The following is a 23,987-nucleotide window of genomic DNA, read 5'->3' as shown; positions in this document are numbered from 1 at the left end:
TGGGGACTGTGGGCAGGAGGGAGAGGAGGAGGTGGTGTAAGCCCTTTCTTTGCCTTCTCATGCTGGGACTGCCCAACACACACACACACACACACACACACCCACACCCACCCCATCCCCTGAGTCAGCTCTTGCCCTGGCCTGTCAAGGAGGGGCGGGGTCACTGATTCCATTGACAGCGCCTCTTTAAAGCCCCCGCAAGGGCAGCTGCAGCCAGACACTGCTACCCTCACCATGAGCCCCTGGCAGCCCTTGGTCCTGGCACTCCTGATGCTGGGCTGCTGCTCTGCTGCCCCCAGACCACGCCAGCCCATCTTTGTGGTCTTCCCGGGAGAACTACAAAGCAATCTCACAGACAAGCAGCTGGCAGAGGTAGGCACACACCCCAGTCTGGAGTTGGGACGGGCTGGCCAGGAGTCCCGGGAAGGGCATGGGGTCTCAGATAAGATACTTAGGGGCACGTTGGCAGGGGGTTGGTGATGGGCAACTCTGGAGAACAGAGGTGTCCAGGATCGGGCACTGGGAGGCTCTGGACAGTGATTGCCAGGAATGGGCCAATGAGGGTTTCCTAGATGGGCAATGGGAAATAGTGAAGGGGCATTCGATGGTCCTGGAGTGGGGATGGGCTGGGGGTGAACAGGGGTAAACCCTAGGGGGCCCTGAGGTAGGTGTGGGCCAGGGGCATCCGGGGGTGGAAAGAACTGAGGATGTCTACAGGGAGAGGAGATTCTTGGGTGGGCACAGGCACTGGTATGCAGGGTACCAAGTCCTGGATACAATGCCTTGTTGCTAGTCCCTGAGTGCCTGGAGGGATGGAGTCCTTGCCCAGCAGAGCAGAGAAAGGAAGAGTCAGGGCTCTGGGATGTTTCTGCCCCTCCTTCCACAGGAATATCTGTTCCGCTACGGGTACACTCATGCGGCAGAGATGAGCGACGATGATCAGTCCCTGCGTCGGGCTCTGCAGCGTCTCCAGCGGCGTTTGGCCCTGCCGGAGACTGGCGAGCTGGACAGCACCACCCTGACTGCCATACGTGCCCCGCGTTGCGGCGTCCCAGACGTGGGCAGATTCCAGACCTTTGAGGGCGACCTCAAGTGGCACCATCGCGACATCACCTACTGGTGCGCGGCTGGGCGCCCCGGGGGCGAGCCGGGCGTGGAGGGGAGAGGCCGATCTCCGAGCACGCCCGGTGGTGAACACGTCCCATTTTAGGCCAATCCTTGGGTTTCACTAAATGTGCAGCCTGGGGCAAGCGGCCCCGCCTCTGAGCCCCCGTTTCCCCATCGGGGGAAATCGATCTCTCAATCTGAGTTCTTCTGTCAGGGCCCTTGTGAGTATCCAAAGAGAAAAACGCGTCTGAAATTGCTTTATAGCTGAAAGCGTGGGGCGCAGGCGGCGTTGTGTATCTGAAGCCGCTGAGACACGGGGTGTCGCTGCTGCCCCGGCTCCCGCCTCTTACTTCCGACCTCCTGCCTTTCCCCCCCGCAGGATCCAAAACTACTCGGAAGACTTGCCGCGCGAGGTGATCGACGACGCCTTTGCCCGCGCTTTCGAGCTTTGGAGCGCTGTGACGCCGCTCACCTTCACTCGCGTGTACGGCCCAGAGGCCGACATCGTCATCCGGTTTGGTGTTAGGGGTGAGAATGCGAGAAGGGGACAGCCAGGAGAATCTGAGACGGGGATAGGGGAGGGAGGACCGCGGAGAGAGTAAAGGGGGCCCTGGACCTGGATTCCTCTTGCCTGTCCCCCCAGCTCCGGCTGCCGCTCGCCCTTATGTCGCCCCCTGCTGACCGACACCTCACAGCGTGGGGACGCAAATCTTGGACAGGGGCTCGTAGGCGAATTTCATCCCGCACTCAGTCCAGGGCCCTTGGGCAGTGCACAACCTGCGCAACCGTACTCGGCTAACTCTTTTCTCCACCTGCTTCTTCAGAGCACGGAGATGGGTATCCTTTCGATGGAAAGGACGGGCTCCTGGCACACGCCTTTCCTCCTGGTCCAGGCATTCAGGGAGACGCCCACTTCGACGATGATGAGTTGTGGTCTCTGGGCAAAGGCGCTGGTGAGATCCTGAGCCATCCCGGCCCCCATTCCCTTCTCCTCTCACGCGCATCACCAGCCGCCCTGACCCCTGTCCCCCTTTCCTGCAGTGGTTCCAACCTACTTCGGAAACTCAAAGGGCGCCGCCTGTCACTTCCCCTTCACTTTCGAGGGCCGCTCCTACTCCAGCTGCACCACGGACGGCCGCTCCGACAACATACCCTGGTGCAGCACCACGGCCGACTATGATACCGACCGCCAGTTCGGCTTCTGCCCCAGCGAGAGTGAGTGCCCACCTTTCTCGAGAGTCCAGGACGCTGGGTTTTTATTCCAGCTCTGCCGCTAGTACTGTGTGCCCTGAAAATCACTGTCCTGTTCTCTGGGCCTAGTTCCCTCATCTGTAAGGAGGCGAGGAGGGGTGGAGGACACAGGGTCGATAAACTGGTGGCACCTTCGGGTAATCGTGTGGGCCTCCCAGGACTCTACACCCAGGACGGCAATGGGGACGGCAAGCCCTGCGTGTTTCCGTTCACCTTCGAGGGCCGCTCCTACTCCGCCTGTACCTCCGACGGTCGCTCCGACGGCTACCGCTGGTGCGCCACCACCGCCAATTACGACCAGGACAAGCTCTTTGGCTTCTGCCCGACCCGAGGTACCTCTGCCCCACATACCTGATTCAGCCTCGCCCCCAAATTCCGCGTTGGTCCCCGAGAGTGGCTCTTCCACCCATCAGTTTGTCTTTCCACTCCTCGTCGGTCCTCAGGACAGCCTTGACTCTGCCCGCCATCACCACAGCTCCTCCCCCTGCCTTCCAATTGCCGCCGCCGCACCCGCGGAGGCTTGGCCTTTTAGCCCAGCTTGCAGCCTCTCCCTCGGTCTCCGACCCCTAGGCTCCGCCCACCAGCCTAGCCTGGTGTCGGCTGTGCCCCACGACGCCCCCTAGGCTTTTAAAATACGCCTGCAAATTTCCCTTGCTCCTTGATTGGCCAGCCCCTGGTTCTTTATTGGACCCACCCACTTGGCTCACCCAAGGCCCTGGGTCTCTCCAGCTGACGCGACGGTGACCGGCGGCAACTCGGAGGGGGAGCTGTGCGTCTTCCCCTTTGTCTTCCTGGGCAAGAAGTACTCAGCCTGCACCAGAGAGGGCCGCAGTGATGGGCGCCTCTGGTGCGCCACCACCTCCAACTTCGACAGAGACAAGAAATGGGGCCTCTGCCCGGATCAAGGTGGGCGTGGTTCCGAGGCTGGGGCCTCAGCCAAGGCAGCGGTGTCCGGGAGGGATGGCCAGGGCTGGGAGCTCGGCCGAGGGCTCACGTCTCAAGGCTCCTTCTTTCGTCCAGGATACAGCCTGTTCCTTGTGGCCGCGCACGAGTTTGGCCACGCGCTGGGCTTAGATCACACGTCCGTGCCAGAGGCGCTCATGTACCCCATGTACAGCTTCACTGAAGATAACCCCCTGCATAAGGACGATGTGCAGGGCATCCAGCATCTGTATGGTGAGGGCGTGGGGCAGGGATGTAGGAAGAAGAGGGAAGGGCTGGGCTCTGCCAGCCCCAAGTACCTGGAGAACGGGGAGGAGGGGAAAGTTAGGATCCCAACATCTATCTTCGGGAGACTCTGGGGCTAGTGGGTACAACTGTTGCCGGGTCAGTGCTTGGAGATGGTGTTAAAGAGCCCAGACTCTAGAGTGAGACATAGGTTCAAAAGCCAGTCCAGCCACTTCCTAGATGACTGTGAATTTGTTACTTCACTCCTCAACTTCCTCATCTGTAAAGTGGGGCTAATACCTGCCTGGTGGGGTTGTTAGGAGGCTTAAGTGAGTTAGAATAATGCCTGGCATGTATGAAGCAACATATAAATGTTTGATATTTTTGTTATTATCACCACTTGTTATCGTTAGTATATTTCCTCATTTAAAAAAATAGGGATATTAAGGAATCTACTTCATAGGTTTTTTTTTTCTCTCTGAAGATCAAACAAACTAATGTGAGTTTATAAAACTCCAAGCACTAAGTTTGGCACTCAGTTTGAGAGCTCAAAAAACACTTCTCTCCCACCAGCCTGGGGGTGGGGGTGAGTAGGTGAAAGGAAGCTGCCTGCTTGGGGTTAGGGGAAGGCAGGCTCCAACATCTAAAGTGGGGAGAGTGAGTGCCAGGGGACTCACTGCTAGACTTCAGGGGAGCAGGTATTCCATGGGCACAGAGATATGTAGGAACAGGCGGTGTCTTATGCGGTATTTCATTTTAGGTGCTCGCCCTGAACCTGAACCAAGGCCTCCAACCACCACCACAGCTGAACCCCAGCCCACCGCTCCCACCACGGTCTGCGTCACGGGGCCTCCCACTGAGCGCCCCACTGCTGGCCCCACAGGCCCCCCTTCAGCGGGCCCCACGGGTCCTCCCACTGCTGGCCCTTCTGAGAACCCCACACTGACCCTGAATCCCGCAGAGGACGTCTGCAACGTGGACATCTTCGACGCCATCGCGGAGATCGGGAATCGCCTGCATGTCTTCAAAGATGGGTGAGGGCTCAGGGCTGTGTGGTTGCGGGAGGGGGCTTGGAGGCGGAATCTACCTGTGTTTCCCCGCCCGCTGGCCTTTGGTTCAAGGTTCAGTGCCCGCCGTTCCCTTTTTGCGTCCCCAGGAAGTACTGGCGACTCTCCGAGGGCGGGGGACAGCGGGTGCAGGGTCCCTTCCTTATCAAGAACGCGTGGCCTGCGCTGCCCCGCAAGCTGGACTCCGCCTTTGAGGAGCCGCTCAGCAAGAAGATTTTCTTCTTCTCTGGTTAGTTTCCTCCTGTTTCCCTCCCCTACCCGGCCCCCCCCCTCCCCAAACACACACACCAACCAGAAGGACCAAGAGACTGACGACAACCTTAAAAGGTTGTGTGCATTAGAAAAAGAAGTCCCCTTCTGGCGGATGCAATTTAGCAAATTTAGCAAATTTAGCAGGGGCTGGATTTCAGCGCCCCTCACCGCATCCTTGCACAGTGGTACCGAGCGGCTCTGCGCCTTGGGCACACAGACTGCGGGCATGGCGGGCGCGGGAAGGCCTCGCTGCGTTCTTCCCTCTTGACACTCAAGGAGAGTATGTGACCCCCCTCTCTTGCAGGGCGCCAAGTGTGGGTGTACACAGGCGCGTCGGTGCTAGGCCCGAGGCGTCTGGACAAGTTGGGCCTGGGCCCGCATGTGGCCCAAGTCACCGGGGCCCTCCCGCGCGCGGGGGGTATGGTGCTGCTGTTCAGCAGGCAGACCTTCTGGAGGTGAGAGTCCGGGGGACCGCCGGCAGGGGGAGCCCAGGCGCCATCCGCCTGCCCGCCGGCTCAGCACACATCTCCTCGCTGCCGTCCTTGCAGGTTCGACGTGAAGACACAGCGGGTGGATCCCCGGAGCGCCACCCCAGTGGACCAGATGTTCCCCGGGGTGCCCTTGAACACGCATGACATCTTTCAGTACCAAGGTGGGCACTGAAGACGAGGGTCAGGGGAGGATGCCTCTCTGAGACACCTCCCACCGTGGGTTCCCCTGCCTTAGTGATGGGTCAGATTCCGAGAGAGAAAGAGAAAGCCCCGGGAAGATTGAGGCAAATGCCTCAGCACAGATGAGTTCTTTATAGAGGCTGAGATCCTATGGGATCACTCAGGGACACAGGGGCACAACCAGAACTAGGATCCAGATTTCCTGCCTCCCCAGCTGGAAGCCCTTTCCCCTGCAAGTACAGAACACCTGGTTTGCATGGGGGTTCATTGCTTATTAGATAATATTTATCAAGTGCCTATAAAGTGCCAGGCACTGTGCTGCCACTGGAGATACAGTGATAACCCAGACAATTCATAGCTGTGTTTCTTTGGGCAAGTCAGGGCTACTCACAGAGCCTCAGTTTCCCCATCTGTAAAGTGGGCATGGTAGCTGGAGTTACACTTGCTTTCTCTTTTCCACTGCTCAACTCCAATCAGCTGACAAGTTCTGTGGACTCAGCCGCCAAAATAGTCACAACCTCCTTTGCAAACACCCTAGTCCAAGCCATACTGGTTGTCCAATACATTTAATATATTCTGTGAGAGTAGGGAGGGGCTAGGAGCGGAGGGCGACGGTCTTGTGGGTGACTTTAGACCCATTCCAAGGTCAAAGAAACTAACATGACCTGAACTGACCTCCTCCCCCTCCCACTACCCCTGTCATTCCCCTTGCTTTGTTCCACTCACACCAGCCTCTGGCTGTTCTTTGAACACGTCAAGGTCATTCCCAGCTTAGGGCCTTCGTGCCAGTTGTTCCCTTTGCCTGGAAGGTTTTTTCCCCAGATTGTCATTGGGCTGCCTCCCTCTCATCCTTCAGGTCTCAGCATTAAGGCCACCTCTTCAGAGAGGCCTTCTCTGACCATCACTATCTATTCACCCACCCGCTTTTATTTCCTTCAAAGCTTTCTCTATTGTCAAAATCAATCTCATTTATTCATGCATTTGCTTGCTAATCGTCTGTCTTACCCCACTAGTGTGTAGGCACCACAAGAACTGAGATCATGCCTGCATTTTTCCTCTGCTGTACTCCCAGTGCCTCTAATAGTGCTTGCCACGATGAATACTTGTTGGATGGATGCATGGGATTTGTTGAATGAATTATTCCGAGTATCATCTGTGTGCCAGGCTCTCTGTGCCTTCCAGCACCTCTGTGTGTGTTGGGCGGGGGAGGAGGACAGAGGTGTCCTATGAGAACCTTGGAAAGATCTCGAAAGGGCAGGAGGGATGCTTGTAAAGATCTCACTCCTGTTTCTGTACGTGTATGAGGGAGGGTTGGAATCACTGCTCTTGGTCCTGCCTCTCCCTTGCAGAGAAAGCTTACTTCTGCCAGGATCGCTTCTACTGGCGCGTGAGTTCCGAGGATGAGGTGAATCAGGTGGACTATGTGGGCTATGTGACCTTCGACCTCCTGAAGTGCCCTGAGGAATAGGGCTCCCCAGCCTGCTTCAACACTGCATTGGGGGTCCCCACAGGGACCATCCCAATAGGGAATGAGCCAGTCTGTCAGATCCAAACTGGTGGGTCTGTTCTGAAGGACAAGGAGGAGGGGAGGTGGGCTGGGCCCTCTCTTCCCACCTTCTTTTCCTGTTGGAATGTTTTTAATAAACTTGGATTCTTTAACCTCGAGGAGCAGATTTTGTACGTATTGTGTGCACGCGTGCATGTATGTATGTAACCGACAGAGTGCTTACTATGCGCCAAGTGGCGTTCTAAGCACTTCATAAATATTAACGTTCAGTCCTTCCTATTAGGAAGGTATAATGTAATTATTCCTATTTTATAGCTGAGGAAATGGCCAACCTATTATTCATTCATCAAACATTTATTGAGCCCTCACATGGAGCCAGGCCCTGTGCTGGGCACTGGGGATAGAGAAATGAGTTGGACTGTGTTTCTGTCCTCAAGAACCACTCAGTGATCCTCAAATTTTCAGGTACATGAGAGAGCCCTCAAAACTTGCTTAAATGCAGGCTCCAGGCTCCTCTATGCCCAGAGAGTCCAGCTTCGTGACAAGGGTGATGATTCTGTGGCTGGTGGGGGTGGGGTCACACTTTGAGAGTGTGCAGTGTGTGATCCTTTATTCTAGAATAATGGGTGTGTGTGAGAGAGAGAGGGAGAGAGAGCAGTGGGGGAGAGAGAGATTCTGCATGTTGTTGTTGAAGTCAGGAAACATTCCTAGCCAAGATGACATCTGAACTTGAACTGATTCTGGAAGGGTGAGCAAGAGTCTCTTCCTGTGCAAGAAGGACTGTCTTCTTACAGGGTAATTTACCAAGAACCATTAAACCTAAAAATGTTCCTATTCCCTAACCCTCACCCACGTGTGCACAAAACAGCACCTAGAAGGATGTGAATTGCAGCATTGTTCATATAGTGAGAAACTGGCAACAACCTAAGTGTGCAGAAGCAAGGCAGTGGATGAATAGAATATGGATTATATACCTGATGACAGGAACCACCCCTAGCACAGCAGTGACTACATGCTGGGCACTGCTGCATCAGCTTTTTGTGCGTTAACATAGCTAAACCTTAAAACAACCCTATGAGACAAGTACTACTCTCACCTTAGAGGTACTATTATTAATGCCGTACCTCCCTCCCCCTGCTTTATGAATGAGGTAACTGTGCACAGAACTACACAGCTCACCTGCAGTCTCCTAGCTGGTGAGTGGTGCCCGTGGGACTGGAATGTGAGCTCTTGGGGCAAATGCTGGGAGGAGAGACAAAGCAAGCAGGCATTTGGGGGAACTAGAAATGGCTCAGAACGCTAGTGTGTGGTTTGAGCAGAGAGGATTCTGGAATGGTTGAGATAGTAATGGTGGTCTGGGCTAGATGAGAGAAGGTCGAAATGGCAGGCCGAGGAGGGTGGATTTGACCCTCCTGTATAGCAGAGGGACTTGTCTGAAGGGTCGGGGCAGGTGAGTGAAGGTGATAGGCTTGGTCAGCTTTGGTCACCTTCCATACCCAGGGCCCAAGTGGGAGTTTGAGGAGGTCAGAGAACTTCCTCCTAAGCTTTCTGTGGGTGCAGCCCCTCTCTCCTAACTTACCCATTTCTCACTCAGGAATGACCCGCTCCCACTGGCATACAAACATTCCTTAATATGGCTTGTTTAAAATCCCCCTGGACCCCTGTCTTTCTCGGTTCTGCCCCATTTCTCTACTCCCTGCCCCCACCCACAGGAAACCTTCCCTAAAGTGCAGTCTCTCCTCACTGTCTCCCATTCTCTTCTCAGTCATTTGCAGCCTGGCTCCCACTCTACTCCTCCACTGAAATCACTCTCTTCTAAGCCACCTGTGATCTTCCTGGAGCCCGATGCAGTGGGTACTTCTCTGACCCAGCCCTTCGTCCTGAAATTTTTCTTCACTTGGTCTCTGGGTCACCACTTCCCCCTGGTTCTTCCCCTCTCTCACTGGCTGTATCTCCCTCTTTCTAACCTCTAAATTATGCCGTGCCCCTGTGCTCGATCCTTGGATGTCTTTTCTGTTGTACACTCATTCCCTGTGATCTCGTCTAGCCCCGCAGCTTTACATAGCATCTCTCTGCTAAAGCCTCCAAAATTTATATCCCCAGCCTTACCCTTTCCCCTGAGCTCCAGACTTAGATGTTCAACTGCTGACTCTGAATGATCCTTAGGCGCCGAAGAGGCATCTCAATCTACTGGGTCCAACTGAGCTCTTGGTCTCCACTTTCCAAACAGACTCCTCCATTGGTTGTCACCACCTTAATAAAAGACAACAACAGCTGGCCTCAGTCAAGCTTAAAACCTGATCAGTCCTAAAATCTAGCGATCTGTTAAACTCCTTATTCTGGCATAGGTTTTCTCAACCTCGGCACAATTGACAATTTGGATGAAATTGTTCTTTGTTGTGAGGGACTGTCCATATATTGTAGGATGTTTGATGTCTTCCTCTGACCCATGGACAGATGCTAGACTCATTCAGCACCAGTCTCCCTCCCTCTATCACGGGCCTTAACGTGGGGGCGGAGTACAGGAAAGCGATGGTGAATCTGTGGCTCATGGCTGACAGTCTCAGTGCAGGACTAGATGGCACAGGTGGCCTCTACCCACTAGATGCCAGTACTACCCTCCTCCAGTTGTGGGGACCAAAAAATGTCTCTGAATATTGCCAAACGTTCCCTGGTGGGCAAAACTGCCTGGAGTTAGAACCATTGCTCTAATGTAACAAACATAGACAGGTCGACCCGTCATAAGTGTACATTTCAGTACATTTTCACAAACTGAACATGACTGCCTAACCAACATCCAGATCAAGAAGCGAAACATTCTTAGCACCCTAAAATCCCCCTCATGCCCCTTTTTAATCACTACCCCTTCACCCCAAGAGTTACCACCATTACTTCTAACAGCTTAAAGATAGATTAAAAAAAAAAGATTTTGGCTATTTTTTTACTTTATTTAAATAGTATTTTACACTACATATGCTTTTGTATATAGTGTAAAATACTGGCTTTTGTTTCATGTTATACTTGAGATTTATCCATATTATAGCGTGTTCATTCCCACTACTGTGTTCACTGAATTCACATATCACTACTTATTTGCCCATTTTACTGTTCATGGGCACTTGGGTAGTTTCTGATTGGAGGCTAGTATGAATAATGCTGCTATAAACATTCTTGTAAATGTCTTTTGGTGAACATGGGCAGCCATTTCTTTGGGACATATACCTTGGAGTGGAATTGCTGAGTAGACAGGTATGTATAAGTTCAGCTTTAGCTGACCAAACAATTTTCCAAAGTGACTTTGCCCATCTATGCTCCTACCAGCATTGCATGAGAGTCTAGCAGTCCCCCCTGACTCCTCTTTCCTTTCCATGCAATGTCCAACCCAGCAGCAGGTCCCATAAGTTCTACTTTCAAACATGTATCTGGAATTGGAAGACTGCCACCACCCTAGGCCAGCTATCATCACCTCTTACCTGGGGGTTGCAGGAGCCTCCTAATTAGACCCCCAGCTTTCACCCCTGCCCTTACTTGAGGCTTCACCCAGCAGCCATCATTCCCCTACTCAAAAACTTCCCACGACTTCCCTTGTAGATTAGAAAAGAATCCAGATTCCTCCCTGCAGCCTTCAAGAGATCATATGATCTGCCCTCCTCTCCTCCCTCATCTCCTCTCCATCACTCTCCTCTCTACTTACTGTGCTCCAGACACACTGGCCTTCCTGCTGCTCCTGGAAAAGCCCAGGTTTCTTTTCACCCCAGGGCCTTTACACTTGCTATTTTCTCTGCTAGAAAGCTATTCCCCCAGATCTATGCTTAGCCAACTCCTTCTCATCAATGAGGGCTCAGGTCAAATATCACATCTTCTGAGAGGTCTTCTTAGACCATCCCCTAAAGCAGTCCTTCCCCCAGTCATTTTCCCTTCGTGCTACTTTTTCTTCTTAACATATACCACCGTCTCAAATTGTCTTGTCTATGCGTTTGCTCACTTGTAGTCTTTCTCCTCTCACTCATTAGAATTTAAGCCACACGAAGGCGGGAAGCTGTATTCCCAGTGCCTAGCACCAATGCCTCAAACACAGGCTCTATCAAGATGTGTTGAATAAGTGAATGAAAACCAAGCGTTAAGAAGACCCCAGCCAAGGAGGGCCCGGGCTCCTGGTGCAGGGACGGCTCTCAGCAGCAGGTTGGATCCTCAAGCGCTGCCAGTGGAATTGCCAGCCCAGGGCCTCAAAGCCAAGTGGCCAGATACGGAGGCTCAGCACAGCGGGCACTAGGACCCTGAGCGGCACCGCGTCCGGCGGGGGGCGGCCGGCGGGGAGGGGGAATCCGCTCTTTCAGCCTCCTGGAGCCCGGCTGCGGCCACTTGTGCGATCCGGGCCTGTACCTCGGCCTCCCGGCCCCTTTCCGCACCATGAGCCGCAGGTTCACTGTCACTTCGCTGCCCCCCGCAGGGCCTGCCGGGACCTCTGACCCGGAGTCCCACCAGCATTCAGCAGCTGATCTCCGCCGCCTCTCAGGGGAAGACGCCAAAGGTAGAGGCCGCAGGGGGCGGGGCCTGCTGGAGTGGGGGCGGGGCGAGAGAAGGGGCGGGGCTACAGTGGGAGGGCCTTGTGTTGGGAGGGGAGGGACCAGGACTGGTGGGGAGAGGGGTCCTGCAGAAGGCCAGAGAAGGGAGAGGAGTTGGAACCTAGGGGACCGCGGGAAAGCTGGAGGGGAAATGATGAAGGGAGGGGCCATACTCGAGTGGGCGGGGACACAGGGAAGGGGTGGAGCTAGAGGCCAAGGGGCGGGTCTTATGATGAGGAGGCGAATCTTATGATGAAGGGGCTAGGGTCAAGGGGACTGGGCCGGAGCGCAGTAAAGGGGCGGGGTCATCTCGGGCAGGGGGCGGGACCAGAGGGGAGAAGGTGGAACCAAGGAACGGGAGGGCTGTGTGGGTCCAGAGCCAATGGAAGGAGGCAGGACTATCTCGGTTTGGGAGCAGAAAAGGACAGGATCAGAGACGAAGGGGTTGGGCCAGTAGTGCAGGGGTCGGGTTGGGGGAGGGAGGGAAAATGAGTTCGGGTCGCTCCAATCCTCAGTCACCCAGGAGACGTCGCGGACAGCGCCTGGGGATCCCGAGAAGGAGACAGGAGAAAAAGAAATTTGGACCCCGGCAGCTAGATCCTGGGAGGATTCCGCGGGGACTCTAGTCCTGTCCCGGGGGGATTCACTTAACTTCTGCTCCAGCTCCACAAGCGGTGGGTGGAACCAGCTCAGGTGGGATTGGGGGCGTCTTCCTGGAGAGCTCAGTACAGTGGTCTTATAATGAAAGTTACATGAGGGGTTCAGAAGAGAGAGAAGGGAAGGGGATCCTTCTAGCCTTCGGTGAAGAATTAGCATCCTGGATGCACACACAGTCTTCTTCGCAGGAGCCACTTGTCAGGGGTCCTCTCCCTGACTCTGGGCCCCTTAGGTCTGGAAGGAACGTGGAGAATTCGCTGGAAGTGGCCCCTGAGTGGGGAGGAGGAAGAGCCTCCCCGGGCCGCCAGGGGCCGCTGCCGAGCCGCAGGTGAGCTCACCCTGACCCCAGCAAAATAAAGCACCAAAAACCCTTTAGGGGTTTATTTGGCGAACCTTTGCATTGGATAGATGACCAAACTGAGGCCTAAATTCACGCAGGGCTCCGTCCCGTGAACCAACCGGCTCCTGGATGTCATCACTCGGATTTTTGGGGCTCTTTCTTCATCTTTCCTGTAATGTCTGCCCCTCTTCTTATTTTCAGGAATGTCCTTACCATCGGTAGAGATTTAAAAGTCAGAATTCTACAGGAGCCATTCTCAATGCCCCCTTTCCTCTTCCCACCAGATCTGATTGGTCCTCATGTCTTGGCCACTTCACCTTTAAAACTTGTCCTGAATCTGGCCATCTCTCTCCTCCTGTCATCATCACACTGGTCCAAACCTCTATCATCTCTCACGTGGCCATGACCACAGCCTCCTCACTGGTTTCTCTGTCTCCAATCCTGTTCACAAGTCCCCCACACCCCACCCCCCGCCATCACTTGTAGGATAAATGGCAAACCCTTTAGTCTGTCATTCAAACTCTCCCCTCATCTGCTCCTGGTATACCTGTCCGTGTTCTTCTCCCCACCTCCATTAGCCAGGGAAACTCCTACTCACTCTGTAAGTTATAGCTCATTTAACCTTTTCTGAAAATCTTTTTCACTTTTCCCTGCTTCCAGGCAGAGGCAGACATTCCTCTTCTGCCCGCCCACTGCACCATTATAGCGCATGTCCCAGTGGATGGAAGTTATTTACTTGTGTGTCTCCTACATCTCAAGGGCAGGAACCACATCCTTTTATCTTTGTGTTCTGAGTACCAAGCCCACAGTCTGGCACTTAGTAGGTGCTTACTGCTCATCAGATGAGAGGGGGAGTGGCTGTAGGCTCCTATTTCCCCTACCCTTGCCTTCCCTCCTGTCATTCCACACTCCTGGCCTGAGAATAAGATGGCTCTCTCTCTTATCCCAAGGTGACTGTTCCATCTTCCCATTCCCATTTCCAAGCTCCTGCACACTGAAGTAAAATGTGGCTCCCAGTGTTGGGTGTGCAGGTGTGTGTGCAAATTGGATGTGAATGTGGGACACTGTGCAGAGGCGGTGGGTGTGCGCGTCTTTGCATGTCTTGAGGGAGAAGCATCCTACACTAGCTCTGCTGACCCGTGGGGCAGTCAGTGAGTCAGTGCTTATGTGTGTCACCGTATGCCAGAGTGTCGATTGGCATGTTGATGTGTATATTTCTGTGTCTATCTGTGGGGTGGGTACCCATTTGCATGAGTTTATTGAAGTTCCATCTTGAAAGTAATTTGGACATTTTTAACCTCTTAGGCCCTGAGACACCCTCCAGCACCTCTCCTTGGTAGGTTACTACATAGGGAAGTGGACAAGGGCTCCCTAGGGAAACATAAAATCTGGTGGTATCTTTCCCACAGCTGTTCTTGTGCCAGTGCTCTGGCCCCAGGGCGACGCTCTCCCCACCTGCTGTCCTCACCCAGGCACCTTGGGGAGAGATGGCAGGATGTGGAAGTGGAGGAAGGGTTGGGGGAGGTTTTGTAGGTCATTTACAAACAAGCATTGCCTTTCATTCTGGATCCAGGGAGTGGAGTTTGCCCCTAGAGGTGTTTCCTTCTGCCAGGGGATCAGTTATGGGTGGGCATATAGCTTAGGACTTACGGGGAAGGAAAGAAGCAAGTCAGAAGCTGATGCTTGAATCTACCACTAACACTGGTCTGCAGCCCGCATGCCTCAATTGCCTCATCTGTACCATGGGAAGATCAATGGTGACTTGGCTGGACAGAAGTGGACCTGGGACCAATTGTTACAACTCTGAGTGACTCCCCCATCCCTTTGTACCACTCCCTGCTGTGCCTCAGTTTCTCACAGAGGAAGACAGGGCACTGAGAAGGGCACTGGGCCTGGTTAAAACTAACAAGAGTTGGGGTGTGTCCCCATGGAGTGAGAGGGAGTCAACTTATGCTAGGGAGATGGAGCAAGATCACAATGTAGCCCATCCACACTCTAGCACAGGCTCTGTGGTATGGCCTTGGGCACATTGCTTCCCCTCTCTGGGCCTCTATTTCCCCATCTGTAGTATAAAGAAGTTGAGCAGGAAGCTATCTGAAGGTCCTTCTGGCCATAAAAATGCTCAGATTCTTTGATGATCTAGAAAGGTGATGTTCTCTTTCTCCCTCACACCCAAACCTCGTGTTTCAGTCTATCTGTAAATTGGGAAGAATGACACTGAATTATTGGTATAAGTATCTGATCTGGAGATCTCCAGCCTATCAAGGAGTTCTCCAGTCACCCACTCCTCAAGCCAGGACTCAGAACCTCACTGCCCAGTACCTCAGCCCAAGGTGAGCCCTGGGAATCTCCATGGCAACAAACTGGTTATGAACGGGGCTGTAGTTGCCATGGTGATGGGCTGCTCTCTCTCTCTCTCTCTCATCCCCCTCACCTCCCCTCCCCTCTTTTCAATGAACCAGAGCGATCTGCGGGCACCAGCTCTCCAGGTGGGGTGGTGATGGGGGTAGGTACAGTGAGAAGGGGGTCCTGATTGAGAAAGGGGGAAGATGGGCTGAATCTGTAGAGGAATGGGGGGCTGTTGGGGTGCCATTTCCATGGTGACAGGGCTGCAGCCTGTTAATTAAGCCCCCGGTTACCACGGAGACGATGGTGGTTGACGTGTCTGTGGCGAGCCCTGTGTGTGTGGGGTATGTTCTGCCCCAGACTCATCAATTCACTGCAAGGGTTTGGGGTCTGGAGGACAGGGCCTGAATGTGAGGGAGAGAAGAGTGGAGAACGGAGTTCAGAGCCTTGGCTCAATGAGGCCAGAGCTGGGGGTGGGTGGGTTAGGCCGTGGGGATAATGACATAGAGACAAGGATGGATAGGGATTGAGCCATAAGGAGGGACGCTATGCCTGCCTTTCATGGAAAGAGGATCCAGTCAGGTGGCTCCAGTTTCTTCCAAACAGCTCCTGATTCAGTGGCTGGGGTCCTGGACTGGAGGTCAGGGAGCCAGATTCTGGTCTCCAACCTGCCACAAGTTCACCCTATGGAGAAAATTTATACCTTTCCATTTCTAGACTCCGATTTCCCCATAAATGAGGACTGGTTGAAAAATAAAGTTCCTTCCAGTTCCCAAATCCTGATACTTAGGAGAGAGCTTTTTTCTCTCTGAGAAGCATAAGGTGGGAGGGGAGATGAATTTTAGACACTTAGAGTTTAGAAATAAGACCCTGCGTGGCTCTGCATCTTGTGATGCTTTAATAAGAGGATCCCCCTGGCCCTAGATCTTCTGAGGGCTCTGGGTGGGGATGGGGTCCTGAGCTGGCAACCATGTTGCTGGGGCTCAGAGCTGAGGGTCACCTTACTGGCCAAGGCCAGGCTGGCAGTGCCAGAGGTGCCTGCAATGTGTTTTCTGAAAGCCTCACTGCAGAGGGTTGGCCTCAGGCCAGAATAGGGATCAGTCTTCTTGAGAGGTGGGGGCTGTGAGTCAAAGGGCTGGGGTCTCCCCTTGTGGCTGTCTCCTCACTTGGTCTTGGCTCTTCATGAAGGCCTCCGTGGCTTTAGTCTGAGGTAAGTGCAGAGAGCACTGAGTTTTCATGGTGGGAAGAAGGCCCATAGATTATGCAGCCTAACTCTTTCATTTTACAGATGGAGATACTCAGGCCCTGAGAGAAACTGTTTTGCCCAAGGACACATGCAGTTTTGGGGCAGAGGACAGGATAGCAGCACTATCTCCTGAATTCCAGATGCCTTATGAGATAGGAGGTCTGGTGAGGGTGCACAGATGGGATACCCAGGGGCAGAGGATCATTCCTGCCTTCACATATAGTCCCTTGGGATCTAGGTTTTCTCCATGGGTGGGCTCAGTCCCTGAGCAACCAGAGCTCTGGACCACAAGTGAAGGGAAATACCCCCAAGGGAACATCCCAGACCCGGGATTGCTGAAAAAACTCAGCATTTGTTTCACAGTACTTCCCAAACAAACATACTACACATTTCACTATATTACCTGTCTCTACAGAGTAGTAGAAAACCATATGATGGTGATGGTGGTAGTGGTGGTGGTGGTTTGTGGAGTGGAGTGCTTAGAAATTCTTGAACACTGGCCTACCCACCTGCAACCCTTTAAATCTGTGTCACCAATCCAAACTCATTGCACTTTTTTTTTTTTTTTTTTTTTTTTGTGGTTTTCTCTCTGGGAAAGCCAAGAGGACCAAGTCTCATACCTTGTCTTGAATAGCTAGCTCTCCACCCTAAAGAGTCCTTTCAGTGTCTGTAAAACCCAGTGGCTGGGGTATCTTACTGGTGGATCCCTCAGAGGCCGCCTTCAGTCAGCTGCTGAAAACTCCCACCCATCGGAAGCCACTGACAAAAGTGCGACAACAGAATCTGAGCAGCGGGCCCTGTCCATGGTTCTGAAAAGTCCCGTCCTAGGTAGAACTGGGTCTCCGATCTGTGGACGGTTTTTTTTGTTTTGTTTTTTTTTTTTAGGACCCTTGAAAGTCTTCTGGGCCCACCTCCAATTGCAAGCTGAGAGGCCACTCCAGCCCTGCGCCTCTGAAACCTGAGCACAAGAAAAGGGAGAGAGCTCATGTCTGACCCAGTCCCTGTTCCTTTCTTACTAGCTAAGGAATAGAGGCCACTGAGCAGTTTGGATATGATGCGTTCTTGTCCCTTCTTCTATGGAGGCAGGATCCATTTAAGAAGAGGTTATATTGAGGAAAAGAGTCCTAAACTGGAATAAAGGAAACTGGATTCTAGATCAAGTTCTGCCATTCACTGGCACCGTGTCCATAGGCAGTCACCCCTGCCTCGTCCCCCTCCCCTTCCCACCCCGATTTGGGCCTTAGCCTTTTCACCTGTAAAATGAAAGCTGTGCATTAGCTAAGATGATTGACGCGATCCTCTCCAACCCTGGAACTCTCCTGGAATTTAGAGGGCTAGTGTTGGGGGCTTGGGTGAGTGTGAAAATCATTTCTCCTTGATCTGCTCTCCTCCTTGGATGTTCAGATCTTCCAGGGACTCACAGGGTCCAAACCTCTGATGCTGCTTCCTGAGATCTCTCCATCACTGCTCACACCAGGATTATAGGGGTGCCGAGGGGTCCCAGGACAAGCTTCTAGGGGACTGGTGTCAGGGGAGGAGGAGAAACACAGAAAGCATGTCAGCTCTGGAATCCTCAGAAAGCAATCCTGGATTAGGGGATTAGACACTCCCGCCCCAGGAGAAAATCTGGTCCCAAACCGACTGGCGGCCTCATTCTCCCCTCCCCCACTCTGTTCCTGGCCAGCCTCTGACCAGCCTGCCCTCCCTAGAGGCTGCACCATCCCCAGTGGGGAGTCAGTGCTCCCTGGAACCTCATTGCTGCTTTCTCTCCTCATCACCACCTCTCCTTCCCAGGGTCATTCCACAGTCAGAGGGTCCTTGTCTTTGGACTCTAATGATTTGCCGTGGAGGTGACATGCTAAGACTTCTATCGGTCTAAGCACAATGAAAGGGTTCACTGCAACTCCTCAGACTCATGCCTCCCATTTTAAGACAGGATGAGCCAGACCGTTCAGCCCAGTGACCCTGAACCCCCTGGGGGCAGCACAGTGCTTCAGTTAAAGGCTCTGGCCTCCCCACATCTCTAGCTCCAACCTCTTGAAGAGCGATTATGGGAGAGGGTCTGGTTCTCCACCGTTCTTCAGGGCTGGCCTCCCCAGCTTTCCAGACAGGCTCTTCAGGGACCCATATTCCACGGCGCCCTACCCCTGCCGCCTCAGTCCCCTTCATCTTCCCTCTAGGGGTCACCCCAGACCCCCGGCCAGGCAGCCTCTGCGGGGCCGCCTCCCCGCGGCCGCGACCTAGTTCCCTGCCGTTATTTTTAGGGCGCGGGATGGCACCTGCCCACGTGCCGGCCCCGCCTGCGCCGGAGAGTGGGGGGCGGGCGGAGCTGCGTCTGCTGAAGGGAGGCGAGGCCCCGGTCCCCCGCAGCACCCTCTCCATCCCACTTGTGCAAGCCCCCAGTTTTCGTGCGAGGGGGCCTCCTGGAGCGCACTGCCCGCCCCTCTTCCCCTCTTCTTCCTCCCTCCCGCGCTCCCCCCCAAAACCCCGCCAGTGGCTCACGCCTCCTGCATACGGGATGAGGTGAGCAGCGCCGCCGCTGAGAGGGGGCGCGCGCGGGTGTGAGCGTGTGTCCGTGTGCGAGTGTGTGTGCGCCGGGCGGGCGGGCACTGCAGCTTCTTCCTCCGTGGAGCGGAGAGCGAGAGAGAGCTAGAGCGAGCGAGAGCGGCGAAGGCAGGCAGAGGGGCGCGGGCGAGGCGGCGCAGCCATCCCCGGGCCCGGCGCCGCGCCGCCACCATGCTAAACAACCTGACGGACTGCGAGGACGGCGATGGGGGAGCCAACCCTGGTAAGCAGCGGTCCGGGGGCGGCGAGGAGAGGAAGCAGCTCTGGGGTTAGAGACAGAGCGGGGGCCGCCTCCTTCGGAGGAGAGGCTGGGTTTGACCGGGTCGGTGGGCGCCCTGGGCGGCCTGGAGCCTAGCTCCATTGGAATGTGCCAGGCGCTGTACCAGGCGCTGGAATGCGCCGCGCCCGGGGACAGGGCTGGGGGCCGAGGGGTTGCCATTGCCCACGGCCCGAAGGCAGACGTGGGTTAGCTAAGCGGGGGAGGCGGTGGGAAGGGGTTGGAAGAGCTAGAATGGGCTGACGTGGAGCTCGACGGGCGGGAGGAGGGCTCCTTTTCCCGAGAAGGGACCCTGGAGTCCTGGCGCAGAGCGCGGGGGTTGGGGGGGGCGCAGTCTGCTGCAGTCCCTCGCTCTGAGACTTCCAGCTGAAAGGTGGGGGGAAGGTGCCTATGGGGGGGTTGGAGCCATATGACAGCCCCCGTCCGGCTGCGGTGTCTCCTTAAGGGGTCACTTGATGCAGTCCAGGCCCCCTCCCCCAAAGCTGCCCGAGGTCCGACCTCAGACTGAAGCGTACCCCTCCGGGGATTTTCAGCTCTACTTTGCGGAATCTCCTTCTCCTTCTCGCGTTCCCGTGGGTTTCTATTCAGGACGGGAAGCAAGATCACCCTGCTTTCTTCCCCCTTTCCCCTTCCTCTGGGTACCCTGGGATAGCAGTGAGGTTTCCAGGGCGGGGCAGGGGAGAGTCTTTCTAGTCAGCTCTGCTAGCTTCCCCAGTGAGGCCTCAGGAATGGGGTCCCAGCGGCTGAATCCCCGGCGCCGTGGCGCGGACACTGCGGACGCGCTGCGGTGGGTGCGGAGACTCGCTAGGAGCAGAGGGTCTTGGAGCGAGTCCGTTCGCTGCTCCCGGTCTCCCCCGCCCTCCTCCGCGGTTTCCCTGCTCCGAGGTCTTCGAGGCCAGCCACCCCCTCGGGCTCCCAGGCCCCCCGCCGCCCCCCAGCGGTCTCAGCCATCCATCACGGCTGTCAGCCGCCCCCACCCCCCACCCTCCAGCGGCGCTGCGTCCCTTGCGCACTAGCGCGCCTCCCGCTCTGGCTGTCTGCGCTCAGCGCCTTCGAACGCTCCCCTGGGCATTTCTTGACCCTCTGGGCCAAGACTCCTGCAGACCTCCCCCAGGGATGGCCCAAGAGCCCTAAAGGCTGAAAGAGCAGGCTCTTCCAGGGACTGGCAGCCTGGACTTGAAGTCCTCCGGATCCTGGGTCCAAGTCAGAGCCAAGTGGCCGCTTGGGAAGGCTGTGGACACCAGGTTCCCGGATTCTCTGACACCCCTTCTTCCTCCCAAAGGCTGAGTAGGGGTAAGAACTACCTGCTGGCTAACTCATCCATCTCCCTAAAGACCCTGGGGTTACCTCAATCTGCAGGCGCCCTCCTCCACAGCAGGCTTAGGCTGCGGGAGGGAGGGGGGTTTGGCAAAGTCAAGTCTGCAGCAGAGCCAGGCATCCCGTCGCGGTTCCTAGGGAATGAAGGGGGGTCATTTCCACTCGGGATCCCCTTCAGGTGTCTCCACTCTGAGGAGGGGAGCTCTGCTCCCTCAGACACGGGGTATGGTCCAGTGTCCCAGTCCCTGCTTTCTCTGTCCTGACGATGGCTCCTTACTGGGCCACGGCATCTCCATGGGGTCTCAGGTGGCCTAGAAAATAGGCATCTGTGCGTGGAGCAGGAGTCAAACTAGGAACTCCCTTCAGTTCTACCCCTTCCCCATAAGTTCTCCGGACTCTGAGTGTAGCAGGCTCATCTGGAGACTTTCTCTCTCTATAGAAGTGTTCAGGACCTGGAACTAGAGTAGCCAGGACCTGGGTCAGGCATTTTGGGTCCCAGAGAGAGAAAGAAGGCCTCCCAGTGATGCCTGGAGACGGTGATGGGGGTCCTAAGGACCTGCTGGGCTTGAGGGAAGACCACCAGACAGCGAACCACTGGCATCTCTGAACTTAGGTTCTTGGAAATGTAGGGGGGGACCTGGGTCCTGACCTCGGGGAGATGAGTCCAGAGTAACAGGCTCCTCTGGACTAAAGAACACGAGGATATTGTCTCTGGCCCCCGGGTCTTCTTTCCTCTTGGTGTCTGACGCCTTCCCCTACTCCCCCAATTTGGCTTGGGGATTCCCCCAGGCCTGGCCCCAGGCCCCCAGGGGAGGCTCCTTAGCCCGCGCAGCTAGCCTGTTTCCTCCCCGGGAGCTCTGGCCGCCGCAGCTTAATTGAAAGCCGATTCGGGCTGAGAGCTCCCAGGGGGCGGGGGCGGGGGCGGAAAGGGCTCAGCCTCAGTCTGGCCCTGCCTCTCTCTCGCGGCCACACGGCGCTCTCCCATCATCCTGACTCCTGGCTCTGGGGAATCGGGGCGAGTTCCCCCTTTGCGGTCCTGCTTCTCTGAGAACTCATAAAGCTCACCCCTCCCCCTCAACGGGTGTTCCAGGGAGGGGACGAAATCAGCCCTGGCAGACAAGGCCGGGGGCCTGGCATCCCATCCAGAAGGCGGGTGCAAAGGCGGGACCCAGGACAAACCTACGAACCGCCCCCTCCCCTGCCCTCATCTCCTGGCTGGGATCCTGCCCGGAGTCTGGCTCCGCGAGGCGCGCCGCGTTACATAAGCCGCTGCGGGCGCGTGGCCGGCGCTGCTCCGCGCCGCGCTCTCTGCTCGCGCGGTCACCATGGAGACCGGCGTGGGGCTGCTTAGATGCTGGGTCTCCGGCCAGGGCGCCCCCCTTCCCAACCTGCACAAGCCCCGCGCCCCCACGAAGGAGGGGGAAGGGGTGTGAAAGAAACGGGAGGCTCTCGTGTGTGGCTGTCCTGCCCCTAAGAGCAGACGCCGCGGGGAGAGGGACCCAGTCCCACAGGAGACAGGGCCCTTAAATCTTGCCGCTGGGGAAGGGGTATGTGATAGGGAGCCCAGGCTGGGTGGGGTACCACGTATATTAGCTATACCAGCGATAGCTACACTTATGTGCCAGGCACGCCCCACAGGCATTATTTTACTTAATCCCCACAACAGTTATATGAGTTAAACACGATTATCATCCCTTTGCAAAGTAGGAAACCTAGGCTTAGTTTAAGTGACTTGCCCAACATGTGGACACAGCCAACGGAGTTGGGACTGGAACCTACATCTCCTTGACTCCAGCCTGTTTTCTTAACCATTAAGAAATTTCTTCTCATCTCATCCCCCTTCAACCCTTCTAGTTCCCACCATAGTGTGGTTAGAACACGGAAGCATCTTGTCAGCATTTTAAAAGGAGGAGGGACCCACCTCACTTTTATTTCTCCTGTTCTGTGGCCCCAAACAGCTCTTCTGAGACCTTGGGGGCCAGGAAGAGAGCCTGGGGGAATTCACCTCCACAGACTTCTTCCTGAGCACCTATTACGTGCCAGGCTCCCACTGGGAGGACTGCTCTACTAGTCCCAGGAACTCACATATGTGAGGAGAAGAGTGAGCTGGTGGAGGCTCCTGTTTGGGGATCAGGAGTTCTTGGCTTGATGACTGAAGTGGAGGTGGTGGCAGGAGACAGTGGGTGGTGGGTTTCCCTTGAGGATGTGAGGCATCACTTCCACAATTTTGAGTCAGGATGAGATTGGATTTATAGCAGGTTAGGCTCTGGGAATGAACCCTGGCTGAGAGACTAAGGAAGGTTTCCAGGAGGAGAGGATGGGGAGGCTTTGGGGAGATGGAGGGGGTGGGGGAAGTGGGGGAGAGAGAGAGAGATCAGGAGATGAGGGGACAGGAAATTCAGAATACGTAGGACCTCGACTTCACTTCTGTTTCGGTCACTGGAGAATTTCTCCAGAGTCCAAAGAGATTTCTACTGCTAGGATTCAGTCCTGACACTGTGTGCCTGTGGGGGCCTCTTATATCTCTTTGAAAGGACCCTCTCCTTAATGCTCTAGAGACTTTCTCCTTGGGCGACCTCCTCCAGGCACACAGTTTCACATCCTTCCTACACATCTTTTCCTGGGTTGCCCTCATCTCTTTACCCTGTTCAGCCTCTCTCCTGGGCCACAGACTGTTCTGTATATCCAAGTGCTTCTGGACATATTCACTTGAGTGTTCTATAGTGCCTCACCGTCAATCGAATTCAGCATCTTCCCCACCCCCAATCTCCTTCTCTTCCTGATTTACTAAACAGCACCATCATCCACCCATTTACCTGTGCTAGAAACCCAGGCATTATCCTAGACTTCTCCTTCCCACATCCTCAAATATCTGGCATAGAAATGTGTGCCAATAATTCCGGAGTCTGTTCACTGTCCCACCCTGCTCTGGTCTGGGGTACCACCGGCCCTTGCCCAGGTTTCTGAAAGTGCTAACCAGCTTCTATATTATTAATCTAAAGGCCAGGGCGATGGCTCTAAAACACGAATTAGTTCATGGTGCTTTTCTGCCTGACACTCAAATGACTTCCCATTGTCCTCTGGATGAAGTCCAAAATCCTTAACATGGCCGGCTGGTCGGTTAAGGACCCAGCCCACACTTACCTTCCTAGCCTCATTTTTTTCACATGCTACTTCTCATCCTCCAATGCCCCTCCCCAACCCCCATGCCCCTTCCCTAGACTCCTGCCAGATCAAGCTTCTTCCAGCTCCTCTAAGCCACGCCACTCACTCTCACCTCTGGGCTATCGAACACGCTGTTCTGCTGGTCAATCTGCCTGGAACACCCTCCTGCTTCCCTCCCAGTTTAGCTCTTACTCATCCTTCAGTTCTCAGCCAACATGTCACTTCCTCTGGGAAGCCTTCCGTGACCTCCCAGGCTGGGCTGAATGTTTCTCCCGTGTTCCCATAGTTTTTTGTTCATATTGTACCACAGACCTTACCACTCTGGGTTGGAAATTCCTGGCTACTGGTTTATCTCCCCTGCCTTTGGGTTCCCTGAGGGCAGGGATGGTGTCTTATTCTGTGTTTTACTCCCCCATGCCCACACTGGCACACAGGAGACATCCAGTAAATACATATTGACTGAAGATGAATGAGGAACACAGGAGAT

At 55.0% G+C, this 23,987-nt stretch overlaps 2 protein-coding genes across 3 annotated transcripts in view; both read left to right on the top strand.

Annotated features, from left to right (window-relative positions):
- Positions 1-227: 227 nt before the first annotated feature.
- MMP9 (matrix metallopeptidase 9) lies at positions 228-7,177 on the top strand. Its single transcript, XM_057702042.1, has 13 exons — positions 228-372; positions 887-1,119; positions 1,487-1,635; positions 1,932-2,060; positions 2,149-2,322; positions 2,517-2,690; positions 3,088-3,264; positions 3,379-3,534; positions 4,286-4,559; positions 4,682-4,821; positions 5,149-5,299; positions 5,393-5,496; positions 6,865-7,177. Exons 1-13 carry the CDS (start codon positions 235-237, stop codon positions 6,981-6,983), a joined length of 2,118 nt encoding a protein of 705 aa, XP_057558025.1. The 5' UTR covers positions 228-234; the 3' UTR covers positions 6,984-7,177.
- A 4,255-nt stretch (positions 7,178-11,432) lies between these two features.
- The window catches only part of SLC12A5 (solute carrier family 12 member 5), a 37,142-nt gene continuing 24,587 nt past the window's right edge, over positions 11,433-23,987 (top strand). Inside the window, exon 1 of one of the 2 annotated variants that reach the window (XM_057701675.1) lies at positions 11,433-11,553. In XM_057701675.1, coding sequence (XP_057557658.1) covers positions 11,433-11,553 — 121 coding nt within the window. Of the gene's footprint in view, positions 11,554-18,759; positions 18,965-23,987 lie in introns of those variants that run through there. The other variant, XM_057701676.1, reaches the window with a different exon arrangement.

This window comes from Hippopotamus amphibius, chromosome 12 (assembly GCF_030028045.1).
Source record: "Hippopotamus amphibius kiboko isolate mHipAmp2 chromosome 12, mHipAmp2.hap2, whole genome shotgun sequence".
In the NCBI taxonomy this organism is placed as follows: Eukaryota; Metazoa; Chordata; class Mammalia; order Artiodactyla; family Hippopotamidae; genus Hippopotamus; species Hippopotamus amphibius.
This window is presented reverse-complemented; position numbering and strand designations above follow the sequence as displayed.